Genomic DNA, 23,979 nt, shown 5'->3' with positions numbered 1-23,979 from the left:
TTCATCAGCATTTCTTTGTGGGGTAATTGATTGAAAGTATGTGAAAGTATTTGTTTCTCATTCAGGGCTCGACATTAATGCTTTTCTGAGGCAAATTAATATTTTGGACAGGCAAGTGAAAGAGAATTTTACTTGCCCAACATGTCAAGTAGCCTGAAAATATAAAAATAAAAACAATGGCAGAACTATTCTTATTTGTGTTACAGCATTTGTCAACTTTACAACTTTACTTGACACACTTGTATGATGTTAAGGCACATGTGCCTTTTGCAGTGGAAAACAGGTTGATGTGCATATAATACATATTAATAAATTCACAAGATTACTTTTATTACTTACTAATAAAAAAGTAATATTTGAAATAATTGCCTGATTACTTGATTACCAAAAAATTGATAGTAACATCTCTCATTTTTAAACTGTAGACTTTGTCAGCTTTTAAAAGACACATGGGTACATGTGTAATCAGAAGGACTCGTGTGTAAACATAGTCATGCCATTATCTTAATCTCCATGCAAGTAGCGTTTTTACCTTGACAAGTAAATTACAAAGTTACTTGTCGACAGGACAACCATGTGACGATGCCTAATGTCAAGCCCTGTCATTTTATTGCTCTTAACCCACACTGAGAGTTTCCCTTATTACATTTTTAGACTATGTAGGGAGGACAGTGTTTGGTTGGGCCATGCCAGCTGTTAGGAGAATTAACCTTCATTCAGCCCAGCAGCCAGACAAAGCAGCATCAGAGCCATTCATAGTGGTGAGACCTGAAAATAAAGTTTCTCAGTGTCTACAAGGTTAATTTATTTATTTTCATCAGATTTTTTTTGTTTTGCTAACAGATGTTTCTTAGAACATTGTAGCACATAATAATTATATGTTTTCTGTATGTCATAAAATATGTGTTTATGTAATGATGGTGTGGTTTATGTGGGTAACAGTCCTCAGTTTATCCCTCTATATTGGAGCCCAAAGACTGGCAGTCAGTGAATGAGAAGCGTTTGGAGCTGTTATCAACTGTTTGCAGAAATTCGTCTTTTTGGAACATCACTCATTCGACTGTGCACAGATTTGTCTTGGACCGCATTTTTGTGTGTGACAAACACAAGATTCTCTTCTGCCAGACACCTAAAGTGGGTAACACACAATGGAAGAAGGTCCTATTAGTTCTCAATGGTAAGATATGTTTAAAAGAAAAAAATATGAACAGCCTGAAATGTGCTGTTTATTAAGGTACACTTTCTTTTTCCATTTTAGGAAAGTTCTCCAAGGTTGAAACTATACCAGAAAACCTGGTTCATGACCATGAGAGAAATGGATTACCTCGCCTTTCCTCCATGACTGACACAGAGATTAATCGAAGGTTTACATGTACAGTATTCCATTAGTTAAGTTTGCAAAAACATTTTTGTGAAAAGTTTCTCCCTTTAAGCAGGAGTGAATCCAGTGTCATCACCTTTAAACAAAACCGCAGACTCATTGTCCATCAGGGCCACTAGGGATGCACCGAATCTAACATTCTTGGCCGAAGCCGAACATGATGTGAAACACTTGGCCGAAGGCCGAATAATACCGAACACCGAATATGGTTTTTGCATTTCTTCTATTTATTAAGCTATTTTTTTCACTATTGCACAAACTGAATAGTCAAAATTTGCTTTTAAAAATGTGTCTTGCTTTTCAATAAAATACAATACAACTTAATATAAAATTGAGCAAAACAAAATACATTAAAACAAAAAATTTAATAGCCTATATTAATTAGGCCTATAACTGACTGGTAAAAGAATGTAATGTAAGTTACTCTGTACCCCTACAACAAAACAGTTCATTAAAAAGTGTCATTCCACATTAGGCCTATAAACTAAAAATACGAATAAACTAAAACTGTTGGATTATTATAGGCTACGTTGCAAAATGATTTTAAGAAAAAAAAACATCGAACGCAAGCAATTCTGACTGATGCTGACTGACAACCATATCAGTTCACGTCTCTCCTCCAAACTCCGCCCACAGAAGCTGACTGTTCTCTGGTGCACTCGTGGCCGGGATGCACAGAGATTACTTTGACAAGTTGTTTAGTACACGGAACTGTGTGCGCGCGACCACTGTATGATGTCAAAGGATGTCGCGAGCGGCAGGGCTACTGTCAGACAGCCCGCTCCCGTCTGAAGTACACAAGTTACCGACCGGTAAAGACGCTTTCATTCGGAAATTTACTTCCGTGCGGCAAGTCCCGTGCTGTGTCTTTCTCTGACACCTTAAAATGCTCCACACACACACTGCCAAAATGTTTTCGGCAGTAATAAAGCGCACGTCTCTCTCTCTCTCTCTCTCTCTCTCTCTGCGCTGGTTGCTAGTTGATCGTTTCTCGAGTCATGTTCGGTAAAATTTATTCGGCCATTTCACATATTCGGCCGAATACCGAACATGCGTTTTTTGCTATTTTCGGCCGAATATATTCGGTGGCCGAACATTCGGTGCATCCCTAAGGGCCACCTGTTTTACAGGCGAGAAATAGCTGTTGACAATAGAGGTCGACCGATATGAGTTTTTCTCTTCTTTTTTCCACCTTCATCTCATAAAATCTAATTAAGTAATAAGAAGTGATACAGAATATTGTTTAAATTAAACATTAATTGAATACATGTCTCTTCAAAACAGTGCACTTGTTTGAGAAAGATTGAGTAAGTGTTTAATGCAGGGTACACGATAACAGTCTAATTCATAGTAAAAATACATTGCTCAAAACATTTAAGCACCTTCTCAAACTGTTCTGAAGCATGCTTTGTGTTTATGGTTGTTGGCAGACACTGCTATTAGTCAAATGGTCAAAATCTAAGTGAAAACAAAAATACAAAATCACATGTATTACACAGCCTGCTGCTCATAACTGCATTTTTAGTTATATTTAGCTTTCAGCCTTTTTCTATTTTAAAGGACAGTAGAAAGCCTGGCAGGAATGAAATTGGAATGCCGGACTCCGACCCCGGATATCCGGGTATAAAAGGGAGACGGCGTGCTGCATTCATTCACCTTTGGGCTGAGGAGCCTGAGACCTCTCTCAACTGCTGCAGCGGGCGAAGGACACAATGTCTCGTTCCCTCCATCAGGGAACTGAGGTTACATCCGTAACCAAGACGTTCCCTTTCTGTCGGTCTCTCGACGTTGTGTCGAGCCGACAGATGGGGTTCCTATGGAAAACGCCACAACACTGTGCCCTGTCACAATCTCTAGCGAAGCGACGGTGACTGGCCTGGGCGTGTCAGCCGTGAGCGCTACCGCGAAATTGTAACCTACCAGTGGGTAGGTAGGGGGTCCCAGAGCTTTTCTTGAAAGGTGGGAAGGCCCCTGCCTTCGGCCTCACAGGCGGCAGCCTTGTTTCTCTAACAGCGAGAAGCCGCCCGGTACCGTAAGGCCACTGGGTAAGCACTACTTCCTCAAATGGGGGATGGCGCTACAGAGACCACTTCCTACCGCAGGGAAGAGTTTAGTGGAGATACCAACATGGTCTCACCGTTAGGGGAGAACTCATGGAAGGATAAGCGCTGGGTCGGTCTTACCCTCGTGGAGCTCTCTCAACGCCTTGGCCTGATGGACCTGCAGGATGGCCATAGCATGGAGAGAGGGGACAGCTTGGCTCGCAGCAGAGTAAGCTCTCGACACCTAAGATGCCGAAAAACCTACATGCTTTGGACAGGAGTCTAGGTCGAGCCCCTGGTGGACATCAACGTATCCTCTAGCTGCCCCACCATCGAGGGAAGAAAGGGCGATGGAACTAGTTGACGTGCACGCGCCAAAAGGGGGCGTTCCAGGTCATACTAAGTTCCCCATGCACTTCCGGGAAAATCTTCAAGGGCTGCCCCAGCGTACTGGAATCAGACCTCGTGTCCGTCCCCCTCCTCGATGAGTGTGTTGCACCCACGAGAACAGCGGGACATGCCACGTTGGAGAAATTTGCTCTTTTAGAGAAAAAAACTCGAACACTTCTGGAACCGCCGAGACGCCCAGGGGAGGTCGCCGCAGGAAGGGACAGTCCGCTGCACCACGTCGTAGAACCGGCAGTCTGTGTTGCTAAGTAGTAGCGAAGGTCTGCAATTCATGAGCGAAGGCTCCGAAGAACAAAAGGTGAATGAATGAGGCACACCGTCTCACTTTTATACCCGGATATCCGGGGCGCAGTCCGGCATGCAAATTTCATTCGCCTTTTCTAAGTAGTCGGAAGCAATTGGTTCTCAAGGACGAACCCCATCTGTCGGCTCGACACAACGTCGAGAGACCGACAGAAAGGGAACTGTTTCAACTACCCACACCTCAACACGCTGGTCTCATGCGGCAGTGAATTTTACCTCACCCCTGCCTCCATCCATCTCTTTAAACTTTGTGCTTCTAATAGTGGATTGTGTCTCGGAAGCCTGCAAGCTCATACCAGTTTACCAACTAACAACTGCCATGGACACCACCAAATCTTTCTTTAGTCATGTTTTTCGTCATTTTGGAATCCTGAAGACATATTTTCTAACATGGTCCACAGTTTATCTTATGGTTATGGAAAGACTTCTTCAATCTGCTTAGGAGTCACAGTTAGTCTCAAATCGGGATACCATCCCCAAGCCAATGGCCAGACTGAACATCTTGGACTCACACCGGGAAGACGGCCGCCTAGAATATCTTGTGGACTGGAAGGAGTATGGTGCCGAAAAGCGCTGCATTCTGGATCATCTGTAGAGTTGTAGAAACATCTGTTTGTTGTGCAAGCAGGAAGTCCAGCTAGTAGCGCATTGTAATAGTCCAGTCTGGAGAGAACAAGAGCCTGGACTAGGACTTGCGTAGCATGCTCAAATAGGAAAGGTCTAATTTTAAGGGATTTGCAGCATCATACATTTTCATTTTACTGTGATATGGATAGTTAAACATTTACTTGTCATGAACATTAGTTTTTATTAAGGCTTCAGTGAGATGACTGACCCTGGTGAATGGCACAAAGACTAGTGGAGGTAGAGATTGTCTCTGGATGCGTAAGAAATCAGTGCAAATGTTATGCATTCTATTGTAAAAGCAGGCAGTTTTATTAAGTTTAATTATTTTTCCGCTTCTCTGTGTGTTGCAGAACACACCGCTACTTTATAATTCTGAGCTCCGTCTTTCTCGTGGATTAGCATCGTCGTGGCTGTTACAGGAAAATTCTAAAACTAAGGAGAGCAACATGCAACGAGTCCGCATTATTTTTGGGGCAACTTGTTTGACGTGCACCATCAGTACACGGTGCACGTTTCACTGATTTTAAACACGTACGATAGTTTTGTCTGAGTTTACAATGCAGAAGCGGTGTGGTACCATTTGCCTGTCAAATTAGCGTTTTACAGCTTTAACAAATTTGAACAGAAGTTCAGAAATATATGAGAATGCACTATATTTGCACGCAACTCCTTTTATGCGTTCAGAAATATATGAGAATGCACTATATTTGCACGCAACTCCTTTCATGCGTACTCTAAATTTATCGGAAGGGAGACAGAGAATGCACTGATTCTAAACCTACAGTCTTGAAAGAAAGACATAGGTACTATTTGATTTAGACCCTATCGGTTTTTATGATGCATATAACGTTTCTTATATTGCTTCTGCTGCCTGAATGGATGTTTTTTGTTTTCAATGAGTCCGCGCCATCGTGCACCTTAAACAGAACATTGGTTGTAATATTTCTGTACCCATGCTGTATATTTTTAACTCAACTCAACTCTACTTTATTTATATAGCGCTTTTTACAATTTTCATTGTTACAAAGCAGCTGTACATGAGACATATTGACTATAAGCAAAACAATTAAAGTTGTACCTGTAAAAACAAGAAAAAGGTGTAAACACAAAAGACAGACATACCCACATACAAAACACTCCACACACACAATATGCACACGTACTAACACACATAGACATAGACACACACACACAGATGCGCACGCACGCACACACACACGTACACAGAGGAGTACACACACACACACACACACACACACAGTGAGAGCACACATTTAAGATAAAGGAGAGAGAAGCACAGGTCAAATATAACAGACTATAAATTCCTATATGCAATTTTAATTAAGTAAAACTTTAACATTCTAATTCTCATTCTAAAGCAGCCCCCCCCCCGGCCAGGCAAATAGTGCAGAAAAACAGTATGCAAACGGTGGTGAGGAACCCAAAACTCTAATCGAGAAAAAAAACCTCAGGAGAAACCAGGCCCAACCAGGGGATTCCGGTTCCACTCTGGCAAAAGCTGCTGCCTCTGCATTATCATTAATAATCTAATAGCATTTGAAATTTTGTGGTAAAGACGTGTCAAGTGACCGCGTCCTTCTTTATCCAGCTCTATCATCTCAGCTCTTGTCAGGTCATCACTTTCCATTCTCTGCTCTACCATCAGGTCTGGCCATGAACTGCATCCTGCTCGCTGTGGTAACCTTGGAACAATGAGACAAGACTGAGAGTAGAGTACTGTTCTGCACTCTTTGATGCAACAAGTACATCAGTTGTGTTTTTGGTTCCGGTTGATCTAACTAATGCAGCCTAAACCCTCTGAGGATTTATATTATGGAAGTGTATGTAGTGTATGCAAGATTAAAGAGATGCATCTTTAGTCTAGATTTCAACTGACAGAGTGTGTCAGTGGACAGTGCAGGGAAGACTATTCCAAAGTTTAGACGCTAAATAGGAAAAGGATCTACCACCTGCACTTGATTTTGAAATTCTAGGTATTACCAACTGACAGGACGCATGAGAGCGTAATGCATGTTAAGGACTGTAATACAAGAGGAGTTCACTCAAGTACTGAGGAGCTAAACCATGTAGGGCTTTATAGGTAATAAGTAAGATTTTAAAGTTAACGCGATGCTTTATAGGTAACCAGTGCAAGGTTGACAGAACAGGGCTAATATGTTCATACTTTTTTGTACGTGTAAGAACTCGAGCTGCCGTGTTTTGGACCAGTTGGAGTTTTGTAATAAGCCTGCAGGGGAACCACCTAAAAGTGCATTACAGTAATCTAGTCTTGATGTCATGAATGCATGAATTAACTTCTCTGCATCTGACATTGACAGCACATGACGTAGTTTAGATATATTAAGATGGAAAAACGCAATTTTACAGGTGTTGGTGATGTGGCTCTCAAATGACAGATTACTATCGAATAGAATGCCAAGATTCTTTGCTGACGACGAGGGTTTTATGGAACATCCGTCAATAGTTAAGCAGTATTCTTGGTTGTTACGAATAGCAGTTTTCGGTCCAATAAGTAACACTTCTGTTTTGTCCGAGTTCAGTAATAAAAAGTTGTTACTCATCCAGTTTTTTATATCGACTATGCATTCCATTATTCGATGGAACTGCTGTGTTTCATGAGGCTTCGAGGAAATATAAAATTGAGTATCATCAGCATAACAGTGAAAACTAACTCCATGTCGCTTTATTATATCTCTTAGAGGTAGCATGTATAATGCGAAGAGCAGAGGCCGTAAGACTGAGCCCTGTGGTACACCGTACTGGACTTGCGATTTGCGTGGCACCTCATTGTTTATTGCTACAAATTGAAAACGGTCGGATAAATAAGATTTAAACCATTTCAAAGCTATTCCTTTAATGCCGACGTAATTTTCGAGTCTATGTAGGAGTGTGCTGTGGTCAATGGTATCGAATGCAGCACTAAGGTCTAGCAGCACCAATAACGAGATATAACCTTGGTCAGATGCCAATAGCAGATCATTTGTAACTCTGATCAGAGCAGTCTCTGTACTGTGACATGCTCTAAATCCAGACTGGAATTCTTCATTGATGTCATTCCTTTGGAGGAAGGAGCATAATTGAGTTGAAACTACTTTTTCCAGAACTTTAGATATGAAAGGTAGATTCGATATAGGCCTGTACTTCCCTGGTTCTTGACAAGGGGCCTTATAACATCCACCTTATATGCTTTAGGCACATGTCCTAATGTCAGAGATGAGTTAATAATACTGTGACGAGGGAGGCGTGACGAGAGCCGTGGGAGGAGGAAGCGAGGAGGAGGAGATCGGAAGCATAAAAGGACGAACGACAGGAGTATACGGCGAGAGAGGACCGGGCCCAGACATGTTATGTTTTGTTTATGTTCGGTGGCCGGCAGTCGTCCGTGAGGGGCTGCCGGCCTGTTTTACTGCTGTTTATTGTTTATTTATTTTTTATTAAAATGTTTAAATGTTCGCCGGTTCCCGCCTCCTTCCTTCAGTTTTATTGAGCTTTGCTACATTGGTGCCGAAACCTGGGAGGAAGGAGGGACATGCTGTCAAAGAGTCCTCGCTGCTGAGGGGGATTGCGTTGCCGAAGAGTTCCCACGCTCCAGCACCACCGCCTCGGGCAGCCGCTCGCGGACACCCCTCGTCCGCGCTACCCGAGGTGGTGGTGCTGGAGCGTGTGCCCGAGTGGGTCGGCTGCCGTCAGCGAGGGAGCGGAGCGGTCAGCCCCGCATGCCTTGGGCCGGAGCCTGCTACCGTCCGCTGGATCGGGGAGGAGCAGGAAGCGGGGGACCTGCTGCCGGCTGCCCTCGGTCGGAGGAGCCACCGCCGGCTGCCCTCGGTCGGAGGACCTCGCTGCCGTGCCCCTGGGTCTGAGGTGGGGTGGCTGCCTTCCGGGAGGGAGCGGAGAAGTAAGCCCCGCTTGCCATGGGCCGGAGCCTGCTGCCATCCGCCGTGTAGGGGAGGAGCAGGAAGCGGGGGACTTCCTGCCGGCTGCCCTCATCCGGAAGAGCCATTGCCGGCCGCGAGGGAGCGTCCAGTACCACCGCATGGCACCGCGAGGAAAAGCCTCTCAGCTGGCTGAGGACCGAGCGGCAGTGTGTCGGGGAACCGGACCAATTTTGTTTTCTGTTTCCTCTCTCCCCTCTCTCGCCCTTGTCGCTCCTGGTGCTTCCGTCTCCGTTCTCTCGTCTCGTCTGTCCATACTCCCAGGCGCTGGGGCCAGAGAGACTGGCCCCCGTGGGGAGTAAGCACAGTCTCGTGGGTACCCCCTGGCCTGTGAGGGTGATGGGGATATGTGACGAGGGAGGCGTGACGAGAGCCGTGGGAGGAGGAAGCGAGATTGATAATGAGTGTCAGCTGGGCGCCACACCGGCCTCGTATCTCTCACGGAGGAGATCGGAAGCATAAAAGGACGAATGACAGGAGTATACGGCGAGAGAGGACCGGACCCGGACATGTTAAGTTTTGTTTATGTTCGTGTGGCCGGCAGTTGTCCGTGAGGGGCTGCCGGACTGTTTTACTGCTGTTTATTGTTTATTTATTTTCGATTAAAATGTTTAAATGTTCGCCGGTTCCCGCCTCCTTCCTTCCGTTTTATTGAGCTTTGCTACAAATACTAAGAAGAGGATCTATAATTTCTGGGAGCATCTCTTTCAGTAGATTTGTAGGTATAGGGTTTAGCATGCATGTTGTTGATTTAGATGATCTAAAGATTTTAGACAGCTCATCGTGATCTACGGTATAAAATAATTGCATTTTCTCCTTAAGGGCGCTGTAGTTAGTTTGTTCAGCGGGTTTAACTTCTGATTGCATTGTTATAACTTTTTCTCTAATATCTTGGATTTTATATGTGAAGTAGTTCATAAATTCATCACTGTTATGCTGATATACAGGATCAGAAGTCACTGACGATTTATTTTTTGTTAATTTAGCCACTGTGTTAAATAAAAACCTAGGGTTGTGCTGGTTTTCTTCTATTAGTGATGAAAAGTAGGCGGATCTAGAAGATTTTAAGGCTTTCCTGTATTTTCAAATACTATCATTCCATGCTGTACGAAATACCTCTAATTTAGTTTTCTTAAAGATGCGCTCCATTTTTCGGGCCACTTTCTTTAGAGCCTGAGTGTGTTCATTATACCACGGTGTGGGACTGCCATTTTAAATCTTCTTTAAACATAGAGGAGCAACTGTGTCTAGCGTTTCCGAGAAGGTGGAATTAAAATTTTAAGTGGTGGTGTCAAGATCTTCAGTGTTATTTCTCATGCTAGCTTTAACAAAAAGATGCCTGTGAGTAAACAGTAATTAGCGGACCCCTTGCAGTTTGGATCCCCGGTTGACGACCCATGTTGTAGAGGATGAATCTACTGGACCAAGTGGTGCTGGTAACCTGATCTGTGAAGTTTAGCTGATCATCGATCACTACTCCCAGGTTTTTGGCCATTCTGGAAGATGTGATGGTTGATGAGCCCAGTTGGACGGAGAAGTTGTGATGAATCTTTGTGTCGGCCGGTATTACAAGCAGTTCTGTTTTTGCAAGGTTCAGCTCCAGGTGATAGTACTTCATCCAGAGCGAAATGTCACTCAGGCATGCTGAAATGTGTGCAGAAACAGTTGGATCGTCAGGCTGAAATGACAGGTGGAGTTGTGTATCATCCGCATAGCAGTGATAGGAAAAGCCATGTTTCCGAATGACAGAGCCAAGGGATGTCATGAAAAAAAAAAAAAAAAAAAAAACAAGCACTGAGCCCTGAGGCACCCCTGTATCGAGATGTTGGGACTCAGAGACCTCACCTCTCCAGGATACTCTAAATGACCTACCTGAGAGGTAAGACCTGAACCATTATAGCACCTTTCCAGAGACACCCATAGCCTCGAGGGTCGACAGGAATATGTGTTGGTTAACGGTGTCAAAGGCGGCAGATAGAGCCAGTAGGATAAGTACAGAAGAGTTAGAGGCAGCTCTTGCCAGTCTCAGGGCTTCAATGACAGAGAGCAGCGCAGTCTTGAAACCAGACTGGTTGTTGTCCAGGAGGTTGTTCTGCATGAGAAAGGTGGAGAGCTGGTTATATACAACACGCTCAAGAGTTTTAGCAATGAAGCTGAGGAGAGATACCTGTCTGTAGTTATCTAACAGTGTGGGATTAAGAGTGACTTTCTTCAGTAGTGGGGTGATACGGGCCTCCTTGAAGACTGCAGTAAAAGTACCAGTAGTGTGAGACGGGTTGATAATGTGGTTGAGAGCGGGAACAACCGACGGAGAGATGGCCTGGTGCAGATGAGTGGGGATGGGATCTAGCGGGCAGGTAATTGGGTGGTTAGAAGACATGACCTTGGAAATGTCATCTTCAGATAGGAGAGAGAAAGAGGGTAGTGAGCATGTGTCGGGGGTTTGGGCATGTTCAAGAGAAGGCAGCGAACTGACTGCTGATGGTGGTCGTTTTCTTTACGAAGAAAGACGCAAAATCATCAGCTGTTAAGTCTGATCGAGGTGAGGGGGCAGGCGGGCAAAGAAGAGCAGAGAAGGTTTTAAAGAGAGTACGAGAGGTGACCTGGGAGGGATGAGTAATAATAATAATACATTTATTTTGTATAGCGCAATTAAAAGTTGCTTTCTCAAAGCGCTTCACAATAGACATCACATCAGGTAAAACAACACAATTTGTAAAAAAAAAACTTTGTAAAACAACACAACAACAACGAAAACAAATAATATAATCAAGTAAAAGCAATCCTAAAATAAAATGTTTTAAGAAGAGATTTAAAAATCGCAAGAGAATTTGCCTCCCTGATGTCTGCCGCTAGAGAGTTCCAGAGCTTAGGAGCGTATGAGGAGAATGCTCTATCACCCATGGTGCAAAGCCGTGTTTTGGGAACCACTAAAAGACCACACTGAGAAGAGCGCAAATTTCGACATGGTGTGTACGGCAATAACAGGTCAGACAGGTACCACGGAGCCAGGTCATGCAAAGCCTTAAATGTTAACATAAGGATTTTAAAATCAATACGGTATTGTCATGGTCCTGCCTTCTTGTTCATGATTTTCTAGTCTTGTGGCAGGATCGTGACAGATCCCTTATGTTTAGTATGAGAAAGTCATGGGATGTTGATCTTTTGACATCCCATGTGCTTTCTCGTGTCTTGTCATTGGCCCGCTCCTCTCGTTTCCCGTATCACTTCCCGGCTGTGTTTCATTACCCTCACCTGCCCTGTGTTATTATCCCTCGTTTGTATCACCCTTTAAATAGCCCTCATGTTTCATTGTCTTGTTGCTCGTGCATTGCGTTCAGTGTACCTCTGTTCTTGTGTTCCTCCCATGTTGATGTTATTGCCAGTTCCTGTTGTTGCTGTTTCGTCAGTCTTAGTAAGTGTTCAGTTTAGTTTACTTGATGTCTAGTGTTTGGTTAGTTTAGTGTTTAGTTAGTCTTTGCTTCTGTTTACCTGTGATTATTGTTTTACCCCCCCGTGGGTCCTTGTTTTGTGTTTACTGTAATAAACCTTGTTTGTTAACCCCCTCACCACCAGCCTGCAATTGGGTTCTTTCCATGTGTGACCGTGACAGGTATATTACACAGGGAGCCAGTGTAGAGACTCCAACACAGGAGAAATATGATCATAAAACCTGGCCCCAGAAAGAATTCTAGCAGCTGAGTTTTGCACATATTGAAATTTATTAATGGAGTTTTTTGATACTCCAGCAAGAAGACCATTACAATAGTCAATACGCGAAAAAACAAAAGGAATTCATCAACCTCTCAGCAACTGAAAAGGATAACATAGGACATAAACGGGCTATATTTCTCAAATGGAAAAAGGATGTCTTAACCGTATTCTTAATAAAAGGCCCAAATGACAGCGAAGCATCAAAAATGATAGAAGTCCAAGTCGATAGAAAGAGTTATAGAGCCTGCATTTCGCAACTGATGGGGAGAGGCAATGAGCATAACTTCGGTTTTGGAGCCATTTAGAGACAGAAAATTATCAGACATCCAGTTCTTGATCATGTCGACACTGTTAGATAAATGCACAACGTCCACATGTTAACCTGGTCTTGAATGAATATAAATCTGTGTCATCAGCATAAAAGTAATAGTTAAGGTTAAAAGATCTGAGTAGTTCACCTAGTGGATATATATATATGCTAAAGAGTAATGACCCCTGTGGGACACCAGTGGAGCAGTAGCGTGTGTAGATAAGATCTAGTTGATTACCAGACTTATGGATTGCTGAAGTGAGAACTTGCTTGACGTCAACGACGCAGTCAGGTTGTTGAAGTCGGCAGCCTGTGGTTTTTCAAGGTGGATGTTGAAGTCTCCAAGTACCACCAGAGGAGTACCATCCTCGGGGAAGGATGACAGAAGCTCCTTCAACTCCTTCAAGAAATGTCCAAGCTGACCTGGGGGACGATAGATAACTACAACATGGGTTTTAACAGGGTGGATTACAGTTACAGCATGTGACTCGAATGAGATGTTGTCACATGAGGGTGCCAGCTGTTTAAATTTCCATTCGTTAGGGATAAGTAGACTGGTTCATCCACCCCTCCCTGATATGCGTGAGCTGTGCGAGAAAGTGTAGTTATTGGTGAGGGCAGCTGGTGTGGCATTGTCCTCCGGCTTGATCCAGGTTTCAGTATGTGCTAAAAGACCAGAATGTTTCTCAATAGCTGTGATGAAATCTGCTTTGTTTACAGAAGATTGGCAGTGCCATTAACCAATGGGAAATGTAATTGAGGTAGTTGTAGATACTGAAAGAGTGCGCAGATTATTAGCATTGCGTTTCCTTCTACGTGATAACGGTGATTTACGAATTGTAGTGACAACATGGATTTGAAAACACATAGTCAAAAGCAGAGAATAAGGAATATACAAGACAAATAAAAAAAAGAGAATAAATAGAAGTGCAAAAAGTTACTGCTGAAGTGCAGTACTCAAGTGCCTTGTCGGTGTCCTTGCTCGGTGAAGTCGATGGTCTTTACGCTCTTCGGTCGTCACACGATTAGGCTGCCACGGTGTCAATCAAACTTACTGTATATACCCGTCTGAATCAAGCAATAGAATTCAACTGGACACACCTTCCAATATCTCACAATAAACAAGTGAAACCAGCACGAGACTAGATGAGAACAAACGCGACTTCAACACGTGACACGGCGGTAGTAAACAAAGCAACGACACTGCATTTAAACTCAATAAGACAAGAGTAATTGTAATTGTCAAATCAAAAGCTGTTTTATTCACAGGTATGGGCTTTTCATTAAATAATGTATTCATAAATTAAACATGTTAAAGGTGGTGTTTGCATTTGGAAGCTGTTGCTGTGAACCCACATCATGCGGTTCAGGGAGATCTCCATGCAAGTGAAACAGACCATAGTTAGATAAAAAAAAATCCATCAGAAAGATCCCAGGAACATTAAGAGTGGCCAAATCAACAATTTGGTGCATTCTGAGAAAAAAAACAACACACTGGTGAGCTCAGCAACAAAAAAATCCTAACAAAAAATATGTTGTCCATGATAAAGAACCCTTCACAACGTCCAGACAAAAAATGTCCTAATATTTATGGACCTAACTGTATTTTGGAAAATATGCTTATAATATTAATTGTTTTTACTCACAAACATATCGTTTTGCTTTATTAACCACCCAGAGTCATATGGATTAGTTTTATGTCGGATGTATGCGCTTTTTGGAGCATCAAAAAGTGGTACACTATCTAATTTTTGCAATTTCCCCCTGAACTGAGACATTTCCCATTATAACCTAAACTGAGGCTTCAGCCAGCCACCAGTTTATTATTTATAAGAACGTTAGGTATAAAGTATATGTGACAAGCAGAGCGAGACGAGGACAGTGAGGGAAGCTGCGCGTTGCACCGGTCTCGCATCTCTCATGGAGGAGCTCCGGAAGCATAAAAGGAGGAGCGACAACCGTGAAGGAGGAGAGAGGACCAGGCCTGGAGTTTATGTTATGTTTTATTATGTTTGTGTGGCCGGCAGTTGACCATGAGGGAGCTGTCAGCACTTTACTTTCGTTTTGTTGTTTGTTTATGTTATTAAAAGTTGGTTTAATGTTCGCCGGTTCCTGCCTCCTTCTTCATATTCCTTGAACGTGTTACAGTATATTTAATAGTAAAATTAAGGTCAAACATCAATGAAAAAATAAAAGACAGATTCCATTTCAATAAGTAAAAGTGATCAGTAAGATGTAAAAATTACAAAGTAATACCTGCACACATAGCAATGGCGTTGTAGGTTCTGCTTACAGAATGCTTTCCAGAGTCTTTTTCCTAGCCACCTTAGATGATACAAAGAATCACAAAAGAGTCAAGATTTGGTTTTCAAGTTCTCGTGACCTAAAGGGGCACCCGACACATAAAAACAGAGTCATTGGGAAAACACAACCAGAACAGGAGTGTAGATTTCATTTAAATTCTTATCCATCGCACATTTATTTTAAATGATCCCAAACATGATGTTACATCTTGTAGGTTTAGTAGACTTCCTGTAATCTAAACCTAAAGGGAGGGAGATTAAGGAGAGGAAGAGCATGAAGACAGTTTCAGAGTATCATCCCCAGGGGATGCAGGAATGTGAGTTTATTGCTTTTGAGTAGGCAGGAATGTGGGTTTGTTTGTTTTATGATACATTCCCCACAGTTTGTCTTGTTTTGTGATGAAATTCCACAACCACACCCAGTATTAATCACCTTTTCAGCTGCCCTACAGCTGTATATTGTTATTTATGTGTTTTTACCCACTGGAGCCCCCCTTTCGATTTAAACATGGTGGCTGCATGAAATCAGAGTATTCTGATAGTTTTTATTCAGAAACCACGTTCATGTATGCTTATGCTTGCTTTGTGATTGTATTTTAATGGTTTTATAACTTTGTTTTGCTCTCTGTTTCACAGATTAAATTCCTACTTCAAGTTCTTCATTGTCAGAGACCCGTTTGAGCGTCTCATATCTGCTTTCAAAGACAAGTTTGTGAAAAACCCACGATTTGAACCTTGGTACAAACATGACATCGCCCCAGCCATCATCTGGAAATATCGCAAAAATCACAGTGATGACGGTGAAAGTGTAGGTTTGCGGTTTGAAGACTTTGTTCGTTACTTGGGTGATGAACCAGGTCGACACCATTTGGACAGGAAGTTTGGTGACCATGTTATTCACTGGCTGAAGTATACTGATCTGTGTGCTCCTTGTGATATTTCCTACAACGTGGTGGGACATCATGAGACTCTTGAGCGTGATGCTCCATACATCCTAAAAGCTGCTGGTATCGCTAACCTGGTGTCATACCCCAACATTCCGCCTGGGATAACCCAGTACAATCGCACAAAGGTGGAACACTATTTCACTGGAATCGGCAAACGAGATGTTCGCCACCTGTATGCTCTTTACCGGGGGGACTTCAGCTTATTTGGTTACCCAAGACCTGATTTCTTATTGGATTGATAAAAAGAGATTGCTTGTTTTTTTCTCTTGGGGACTAGAAATGTTGTTTACCAAGTATAAAGTTGCAACAAAACTAGTGTTTACCTGTCTGAACAACAAAATGGGTTTTGCAAAGTCGTGTCCTTTTCAATGCTGATTGAAATCCAAATTAATAATTTTTACAGATAATTATTCATGTATCTTTGCTCTGTGATCTGCATAAAAGGGCAACTTGAATTACTACACACATAAACACATGGCTGCCTAGAATTAAAGTTTTTTTTACCCGTTATGCTTTGACTAAGATAGCAGTCTCTAATAGTAATATCATCTGTACACTGAAAAAAAAATTACGCTGAAGTTACTTAAAAATATAGTGCATCATTTTTGCGACCAATTTTTTAAGCCAGTTCTAAATGAAATTTTAAGCAGCATTACCTTAAATTATTTAGTAGGCATTGCTTAAATTTTTGAGTAACCCTGACCCTATTCCCAGTGCAAGGGATTTTGCTTAATTTTTTCGATTGGTGTGACTCACAATTTTAAGTTGTTTTTACTAACACATTTTTGTTATTTCTACCAAAAAAGTCTAGTTTACCCTCATGATCAAATGTAAGCTCATTTAGATTAATAATTTTATGTTCTTAACACCTACAATACAGAAACAAAGGTCAGCTGTGAAATGTTAAAAGCTTTATTTTTTCACTGAATCATTTAAACATGAAACATACAGCAGTTCAGAAATGTAAATTTCATTGTACAACAAAAACAAATAAACGATACTAAACAACAGACATTCTGAAACATTATAACAACAGTAACCATCAACATGGCTGAGGCTAGTGGTTTTTAATATTTGTGGTGTTGTATGCATGAGTGTTACGTGTGGTGTTGAGCTGAATATCTGGAGATCCCCCTCTGGTGATACTGTGTGCTCTGCAAGGTTGATTAACAATATGATATTAATGTATAATATAAATTTAGAATAGTATAAAATATATACATATACATACTGATAATTAAAATAATGTAAAGAATCAATATGAACTGTTATGCTACACACACAGGTCTGCTGCATCATGTGGATTCTGAATAAATTCTTACCTAGTTCTGTATAAGTTCCTCACTATGAAAATTAGGTCTCCCAAGATTTTTTAACATTCATTCAGGAATTGGCTTTCCTAAAATATAAAACAAAGATATTAAAGTCACATAATGGAACTTTACCAGAACTTCACAACATTGCCATAGTGTAATGTCACACTAACAAAGCTGATTGTACGTAACACTACTGTGTTTTGTTCACTTACACTGCTCAGTATGCAAAATATGCATTTATGACACACACAAACAATTATATAAGTACTACAATAAAAGATAAATTAATCACTAGCCTTAGCCGACACAATTCTCCTCTATGTGTCTGCAAAGTGACTGTGTGCTGTTTTAAGGAGGTTTCTAACCAACACAATGCATAGAGATTTGAGCCCGCTGTTCCAGCCTCCGCCTCGCACTTCTAGCTCACGGTAAACGGTCACACCCTGTCCGCGCCTCAAGATGCGACATGACAAAAAATAACAGAAACCATTAACAACAAGGCGTTTGTCGCGTTGCATTGCAATGCTCGCACGCGGTATAGATAAGCAGATGAAAGGTTTGAAATACAGCAATGACGGCTTCGCGCTCTTTTTAACTCACTTAAAAACGTTGTCTGTTAATGTGGCATGTTGTGTCAAATTGAAACTAAAAAGTTCAAGGAGCTGGACGGCGAATATAACTATCAACGTGTTTTCATGCCTTCATAAAAGTAGGCAATCGTGATTGTTTACCATAAATCTCATTTAAGCAACTTAAACTTTCTTCTCACAAAAGTTGAAGCATGCTGTGCACGCACGTTTCTGTACATTTAATATCTAGGAGCTTATTTAAAACACTAAGGAAGGTGCACCACAATTAAACTTATTTAAAATGACAACGCTAAGAAACATGTATCTTCACACTATTGGTGGGATTTATTTTATAAAACAATTTAGTATAAAACAAGTTCAGTTTACTCACCTTTATCGTCTGAGGAGATGATTTTCAGAAAATGTCCGCTGCTGTGTCACATGATCTAACCGAATCTTAAAATGTTTTTTTCAAATTGACTAATAACCAGATTCATGCAACTTTACTAAAAATGACTTGCTGTGTTTACTCATTATTTTAATCAAACTGCAATCTCAATAAATTTTGTAACATTTATAGCAAGAAATTAAGTTATGTGCAAAACAGCCTATTTAATTGAGCCATATTTACTAGGGCCACAAATCATTTTTTACAGTGTAGTTGCCATGTAATGAGAATGTACCATTAGATTACTTAGAAACATTTGTTAATTTTGCTTAAGTGTTCTGCCTAAAATAACTCATTGGTGGTTTCTGAGGCTGTCTCCTTGGTTGACTAAAGGACACCAAAAGGAATTACTACATTTAAAGCTTTCTACAATAGTTAAATAGTTTACCACATTTTAAAAGGTGTAATGCTAGAAATTTGAAAATGTTTTGACATTTGTATATTTTGTTTTTAATTAATGTTCTTTACTAATCTTTAAAAAAATAAAATGTTTTCTAAAATGTTACAACTTTTCAAAGTAAATTATTCTATCTTTAATATAATTTCTAAAATATTTTATATATTATGCAGATATCTTTTTCTTATTTAGGTGGTTCCAGGCACAAAGTTTTTAATAGCCCATTTTTTAAGTATTGTGGAAGGCAGTGATAATGATAATAATTTACAGAGCCTGTATTCCTGTGAGATGTAATTACCCATTGGGCAGCATAGGATCAAATTACCACAACAGATGAGACAACCATCACTCCCTTTCTGTCGGTCTCTCGACGTTGTGTCGAACCGACAGATGGAATTTGACTTGAGAGCCTATCAGTTGTGGCCTAATGGTTAGAGAGTCGGACTCGTGACCAGAAGGTTGCCGGTTCGATTCCCAGGGCCGGCGGGTAACAACTGAGGTGCCCTTGAGCAAGGCACCTTACCCCTACTTGCTCCCCGGGCGCTGTAGTGATAGCTGCCCACTGCTCCGGGGGTACGTGTGTTCACTACTCTCTGGATGGGTTAAATGCAGAGGTCACATTTCGTTGCCTTGTACATGTGCAATGACAATAAAATTGAATCTAAATCTAAAAAAATCTAAATCTATCATCTTCTGACTAGCTTTGAAAAGGCCAATGAAGTTGGCGAATGAAATTTTCATGCCGGACTCCGCCCCTGATATCCGGGTATAAAAGGGAGACGGTGTGCTGCATTCATTCACCTTTTGTTCTTCGGATCCTTCGATCTTATGATCAAGATTGGATCTACTGATCTTCAAAGACTGCTGGAATCTTATGACGTGGTGCAGAGCACTGTCCCTTCCTGCAGCGACTTCCCCCGTCTCGGCAGTTCCAGAGGTGTTTTCTTTATCTAAAGAGCAAGTTTCTCCAGAGTGGCATGTCACGCTGTTCTCATGGGTGCAACACACTCATCGAGGAGAGGGAAGGACACGATGTCTGCCTCAAGTGCTTGGGTGTCCGGCACGTTGAGGCAGCCTCTGTGGATACATCCTGCCAGCACTGCGGGCGGATGGCGATCCAGACGTTGCGGTCACAGGTGGCTGTGTTCTTTATGGACCCAGCCACAACCTCATCTGCTTCCTGTTCCTTGACAGCAGCGGCTACGGCCATGCCGTCCGCTACGGCCATGCCGTCCGCTACGGCAAGCAGCGAGGGTGATATGGGGATTACCGTGAGTGTCAATCCGTCAGCCACAGGCTCGCGGACCGTTCACGCCCCATCTCGCTCGTCTGATCGTTCCCCAGGAGGCGGTCCCACCCCGTCTTGTTCCTCAGCCACGTATTCGGTGAAACGGTTCGTGATGATGATGAGATGTCCCTTGCAGCAACGGAAGGTGACTTACTAGCATCAACCCTACGGGCGACCACGTGGGCCCTGGGTCGGACGATGTCCACACTTGTGGTCCAGGAGAGACACCTCTGGCTTAACCTTGCGCAGATGCGTGATGCGAGAAAATCTGCTTTCTTGACGCACCCATCTCGCAAGGGGGGCTGTTCGGCGATACTGTCGAAGACTTCTCCCAGCAGTTCTCGACAGTGAAGAAGCAGACGGAGGCCATCAAGCACATCCTGCCCCACTGCGACTCGGCCGCCTTCCGGCCATCGAGATCCCATGCAGCGTCTGCTCCCAAGCAGCCCCAGTCCTCTTCGACTCCCCCATCCAGGCGGCGCCCTGGAAGAAGACGTCAAGGAGGAGACCACTGCCCCGTCAGCAGCTGCCGTGGAAGCATACGGGAGGACCCCAGGGAGATCAAGAACACAATCAGGCCCGACCCCAGCCATTCCATCACTGGTCGGTCGGTCTGGGATGGTCCCTGCCCCGTCCCAACATCTGCTGGGCCCCTCCGGGGGCCTAGCGCCCACATTATCACAAAAAGAGTTCCTCTCTCTCTGGGTGTTTATCACAGCCGCTCTCACCCTCTACACAACGGTGTTCGGCAACTCGACATTGCGTCTCGGCATACTCAGCAGCCCTCAGCACTCTCAGTCCGATTGTGCGTTGAGCTGCATCATCGCCGGGCAGGTAAGTCAGCAGAGCCGATCCCCTCCCCACGGCAAGGGATCCACACTGCCAGCCATCGAACCACCCCCCGGGGGGTTGATAAAGCAGATTGAACCTCTAGTCCCCCTGTCTCGGTCCCTGGGAGCCTGACTAGAGCTTCCCAAACCATCTCGGAGGCTAGGGAATACGATCCGTCTCGGCAATCTCGATGACTGGTTTATCTTTGCACTCTCGCGGGTTCTGTTGTGTACACACAGGGAGTAGGGAATACGATCCGTCTCGGCTATGTGATCCAATTCGCCAGAAGCCTGCCCAAGATTTGGGGCATCCTCTCCACCTCAGTGAGAGGAAAGGATGCTCCCGTGCTTCGGGCCGAGGTCGCCACCCTTCTGGCGAAGTAAGCGATCGAGCTTGTCCCTCCAGCCGAGATGTTGAGCGGATTTTACAGCCTGTACTTTATCGTCCCCAAGAAAGGCGGGGGGTTGCGCCCCATTCTAGATCTGCGTACCCTAAACAGGCACCTACACAAGCTGCCGTTCAGCATGCTCACGCAGAAGCACATCCTGACGTCTATCAGATGTCAGGATTGGTTCATGGCAATCGACCTGAAGGACGCATACTTTCATGTCTCGATTCTCCCTCGTCATCGACCGTTCCTGCGGTTCGCTTTCAAGGGGCAGGCATATCAGTACAGGGTCCTCCCCTTCGGTCTGTCCCCACGAGTCTTCACGAAGGTCGTGGAAGCCGTGCTTGCTCCCTTCAGGGAGAAAGGCATGCGCATACTCAACTATCTCGATGACTGGCTTATCTTGGCACTCTCGCGAGTTCTGTTGTGTACACACAGGGACCTGGTGCTCTGGCACCTAGATCGATTGGGACTACAGGTAAACCGGGAACGCCTCCTCCTGTGGAGTCAACAGGTGACAAGGTCCCTGCGAGCCACACACATCCCGGGTGACCTGAACCAGACAGCCGACGCACTCTCTCATCAGTTGACACCTCGCGGAGAGTGGCGACTCCACCCCCACGCAGTCCAGCTCATTTGGGTGCAGTTCGGGCAGGCACAGGTAGACCTGTTCACCTCCCCGGACACCACCCATTGTCCGCTATGGTACTCCCTGTCCGAGGACCCCCTAGGCACGGATGCCCTAGTGCACATCTGACCACGGGACAAGCGGAAGAACGCTGTAATAAACTCAATAAACGGGAAGGAAGACCGTGATCCTGAGACCATGGCATGGCTACGTGCCCAAGGTTCCCACCACTCCCTTCCGGGACCAGGTGGTGAACTTGCAGGCGCTCCCCACTGGGGAGGAAGACCCAACCCCATCCGTGTTGTGTCCAGTACGCGCGCTGTGCCTGTACTCGGACCGCACGCAGAGCTTCAGAAGCTCTGATCAGCTCTTCTACAGCCTTCGCGTGGAACCGGTGTCAGCCCGTGTCTTGCAGGGCAACAGGTAAGAAACGGCGACCGGTAGGGCGTACACCTGCGAAAGCGCCTTCCACCTTCCCTCTAGGTGGGTCAGTGTGCTAATTACTCCTCCCATCCATCCATCACTAAGCACCTTCCTGGGGGCCGGGCTGAGCAGAGCAGCCCGGTCCCCTTAGGCCGGGTAACAGTTGAGTTATCTACCACATAGCTCTAACCAGACCTAGTGCTCCAGACGTGGTAACCCCCCCACTGGGTGGTTCCATCTGATGTATTCTCATGAGTGGTTCCCACCTCATCAACCCATGACCTCCCTAGGTGGACTTCCACCTTGCGGTTAACTCCTTCAGTCCGCATATTTTCCCATGAGTTCTCCCCTGATTGTGAGACCATGTTGGTGTCTCCACTAATTCCTCCCCACGGTAGGTAGTGGTCTCTGTAGCATTTTACCCCCAGGGGGAATAATGCTTACCCAGTGGCTGGTGCTGGGCGGCTTCTCGCTGTTAGAGAAACAAGGCCTCCGTCCATGATGGCCGGTGACAGGGGCTTCCCACCTTTTCTTCAAAAGCTCTGGGACCCCCTACATCTCCACTGGACGGTTACAATTTCGCGCTAGCGCTCACGTCTGACTCACCCAGGCCAGTCAGCGTCGCTCCGCTAGAGATTGTGACGCGACACAGTGCTGTGGCGTTTTCCATAGGAACCCCATCTGTCGGCTCGACACAACATCGAGAGACTTACAGAAAGGGAACGTCTTGGTTACAGATGTAACCTCAGTTCCCTGATGGAGGGAACGAGACGTTGTGTCCTTGCCACAACGGTCGAGGGATGTTCTCAGGCTCCTCAGACCAAAAGGTGAATGAATGCAGCACGCCGTCTCCCTTTTATAGTCCGGCATACAATTTCATTCGCCAATTTCATTGGCCTTTTCTAAACTAGTCAGAAGTTGTTTCTCAAGAGCGAACCCCATCTGTCGGCTCGACACAATGTCTCGTTCCCTCCATCAGGGAACTGAGGTTACATCCGTAACCAAGACGTTTTCTGTTGAGTTGGTCTTGACGAGAACAGTGAATTCAGATTTTGATACTTATATAAGTGTAGAATTAATATTAGATTATAATAGTATTAAAATAAAAGCGCTAATATGTCCTATAGGCCAAAAGTCCTACAAGGGTTGCCTTTCGTTGATTCCAGAGTGAAAACGAAGACAGAGAGCAAACTTGATAGTGTGTTTGTTCAAGGGTTGCCTTTCGTTGATTCTAGAGTGAAAACGAAGACAGAGAGCAAACTTGATAGTGTGTTTGTTCAAGGGTTGCCTTTCGTTGATTCCAGAGTGAAAACAAAGACAGAGAGCAAACTTGATGGTGTGTTTGTTCAAGGGTTGCCTTTTGTTGATTCCAGAGTGAAAACGAAGACAGGGAGCAAACTTGATGGTTTATTTAATTCAAGGGGTGCCTTTAATTTATTCAAATGTGAATTAATAAAGACAGAGTGCAAACTTGATGGTGTGTATTTAAATTGTGTTTGATGAGTTCTGTGTGAGCATGACTGAAGTGTGACTGTGGCCATAAGCTCTGGAGTGTAATTGTTAGTACACTTGAGAAGAATAAATAAATCCTGTAAATAAAGGAATAAATATATACATATAATCCCTGTATATAGGGACAAAGATAAGGTATAAACTAGGGCTGTCAACGTTAACGCGTTAACGCATGCGATTAATTTTTTCAA

At 43.8% G+C, this 23,979-nt stretch overlaps 1 protein-coding gene across 1 annotated transcript in view; it reads left to right on the top strand.

Annotated features, from left to right (window-relative positions):
• Positions 1–17,000, top strand: part of chst10 (carbohydrate sulfotransferase 10) — a 57,780-nt gene extending 40,780 nt beyond the window's left edge. The window contains exons 3-6 of the mRNA XM_057328175.1: positions 655–761; positions 943–1,177; positions 1,259–1,364; positions 15,678–17,000. Of these exons, the coding sequence (XP_057184158.1) occupies positions 655–761; positions 943–1,177; positions 1,259–1,364; positions 15,678–16,227 (998 nt within the window). The 3' untranslated portion in view covers positions 16,228–17,000. The remainder of the gene's footprint in view (positions 1–654; positions 762–942; positions 1,178–1,258; positions 1,365–15,677) is intronic.
• The last annotated feature ends 6,979 nt before the right edge of the window (positions 17,001–23,979 follow it).

Source organism: Triplophysa rosa, unplaced genomic scaffold (assembly GCF_024868665.1).
Source record: "Triplophysa rosa unplaced genomic scaffold, Trosa_1v2 scaffold393_ERROPOS157946, whole genome shotgun sequence".
NCBI classification, from domain to species: Eukaryota; Metazoa; Chordata; class Actinopteri; order Cypriniformes; family Nemacheilidae; genus Triplophysa; species Triplophysa rosa.
This window is presented reverse-complemented; position numbering and strand designations above follow the sequence as displayed.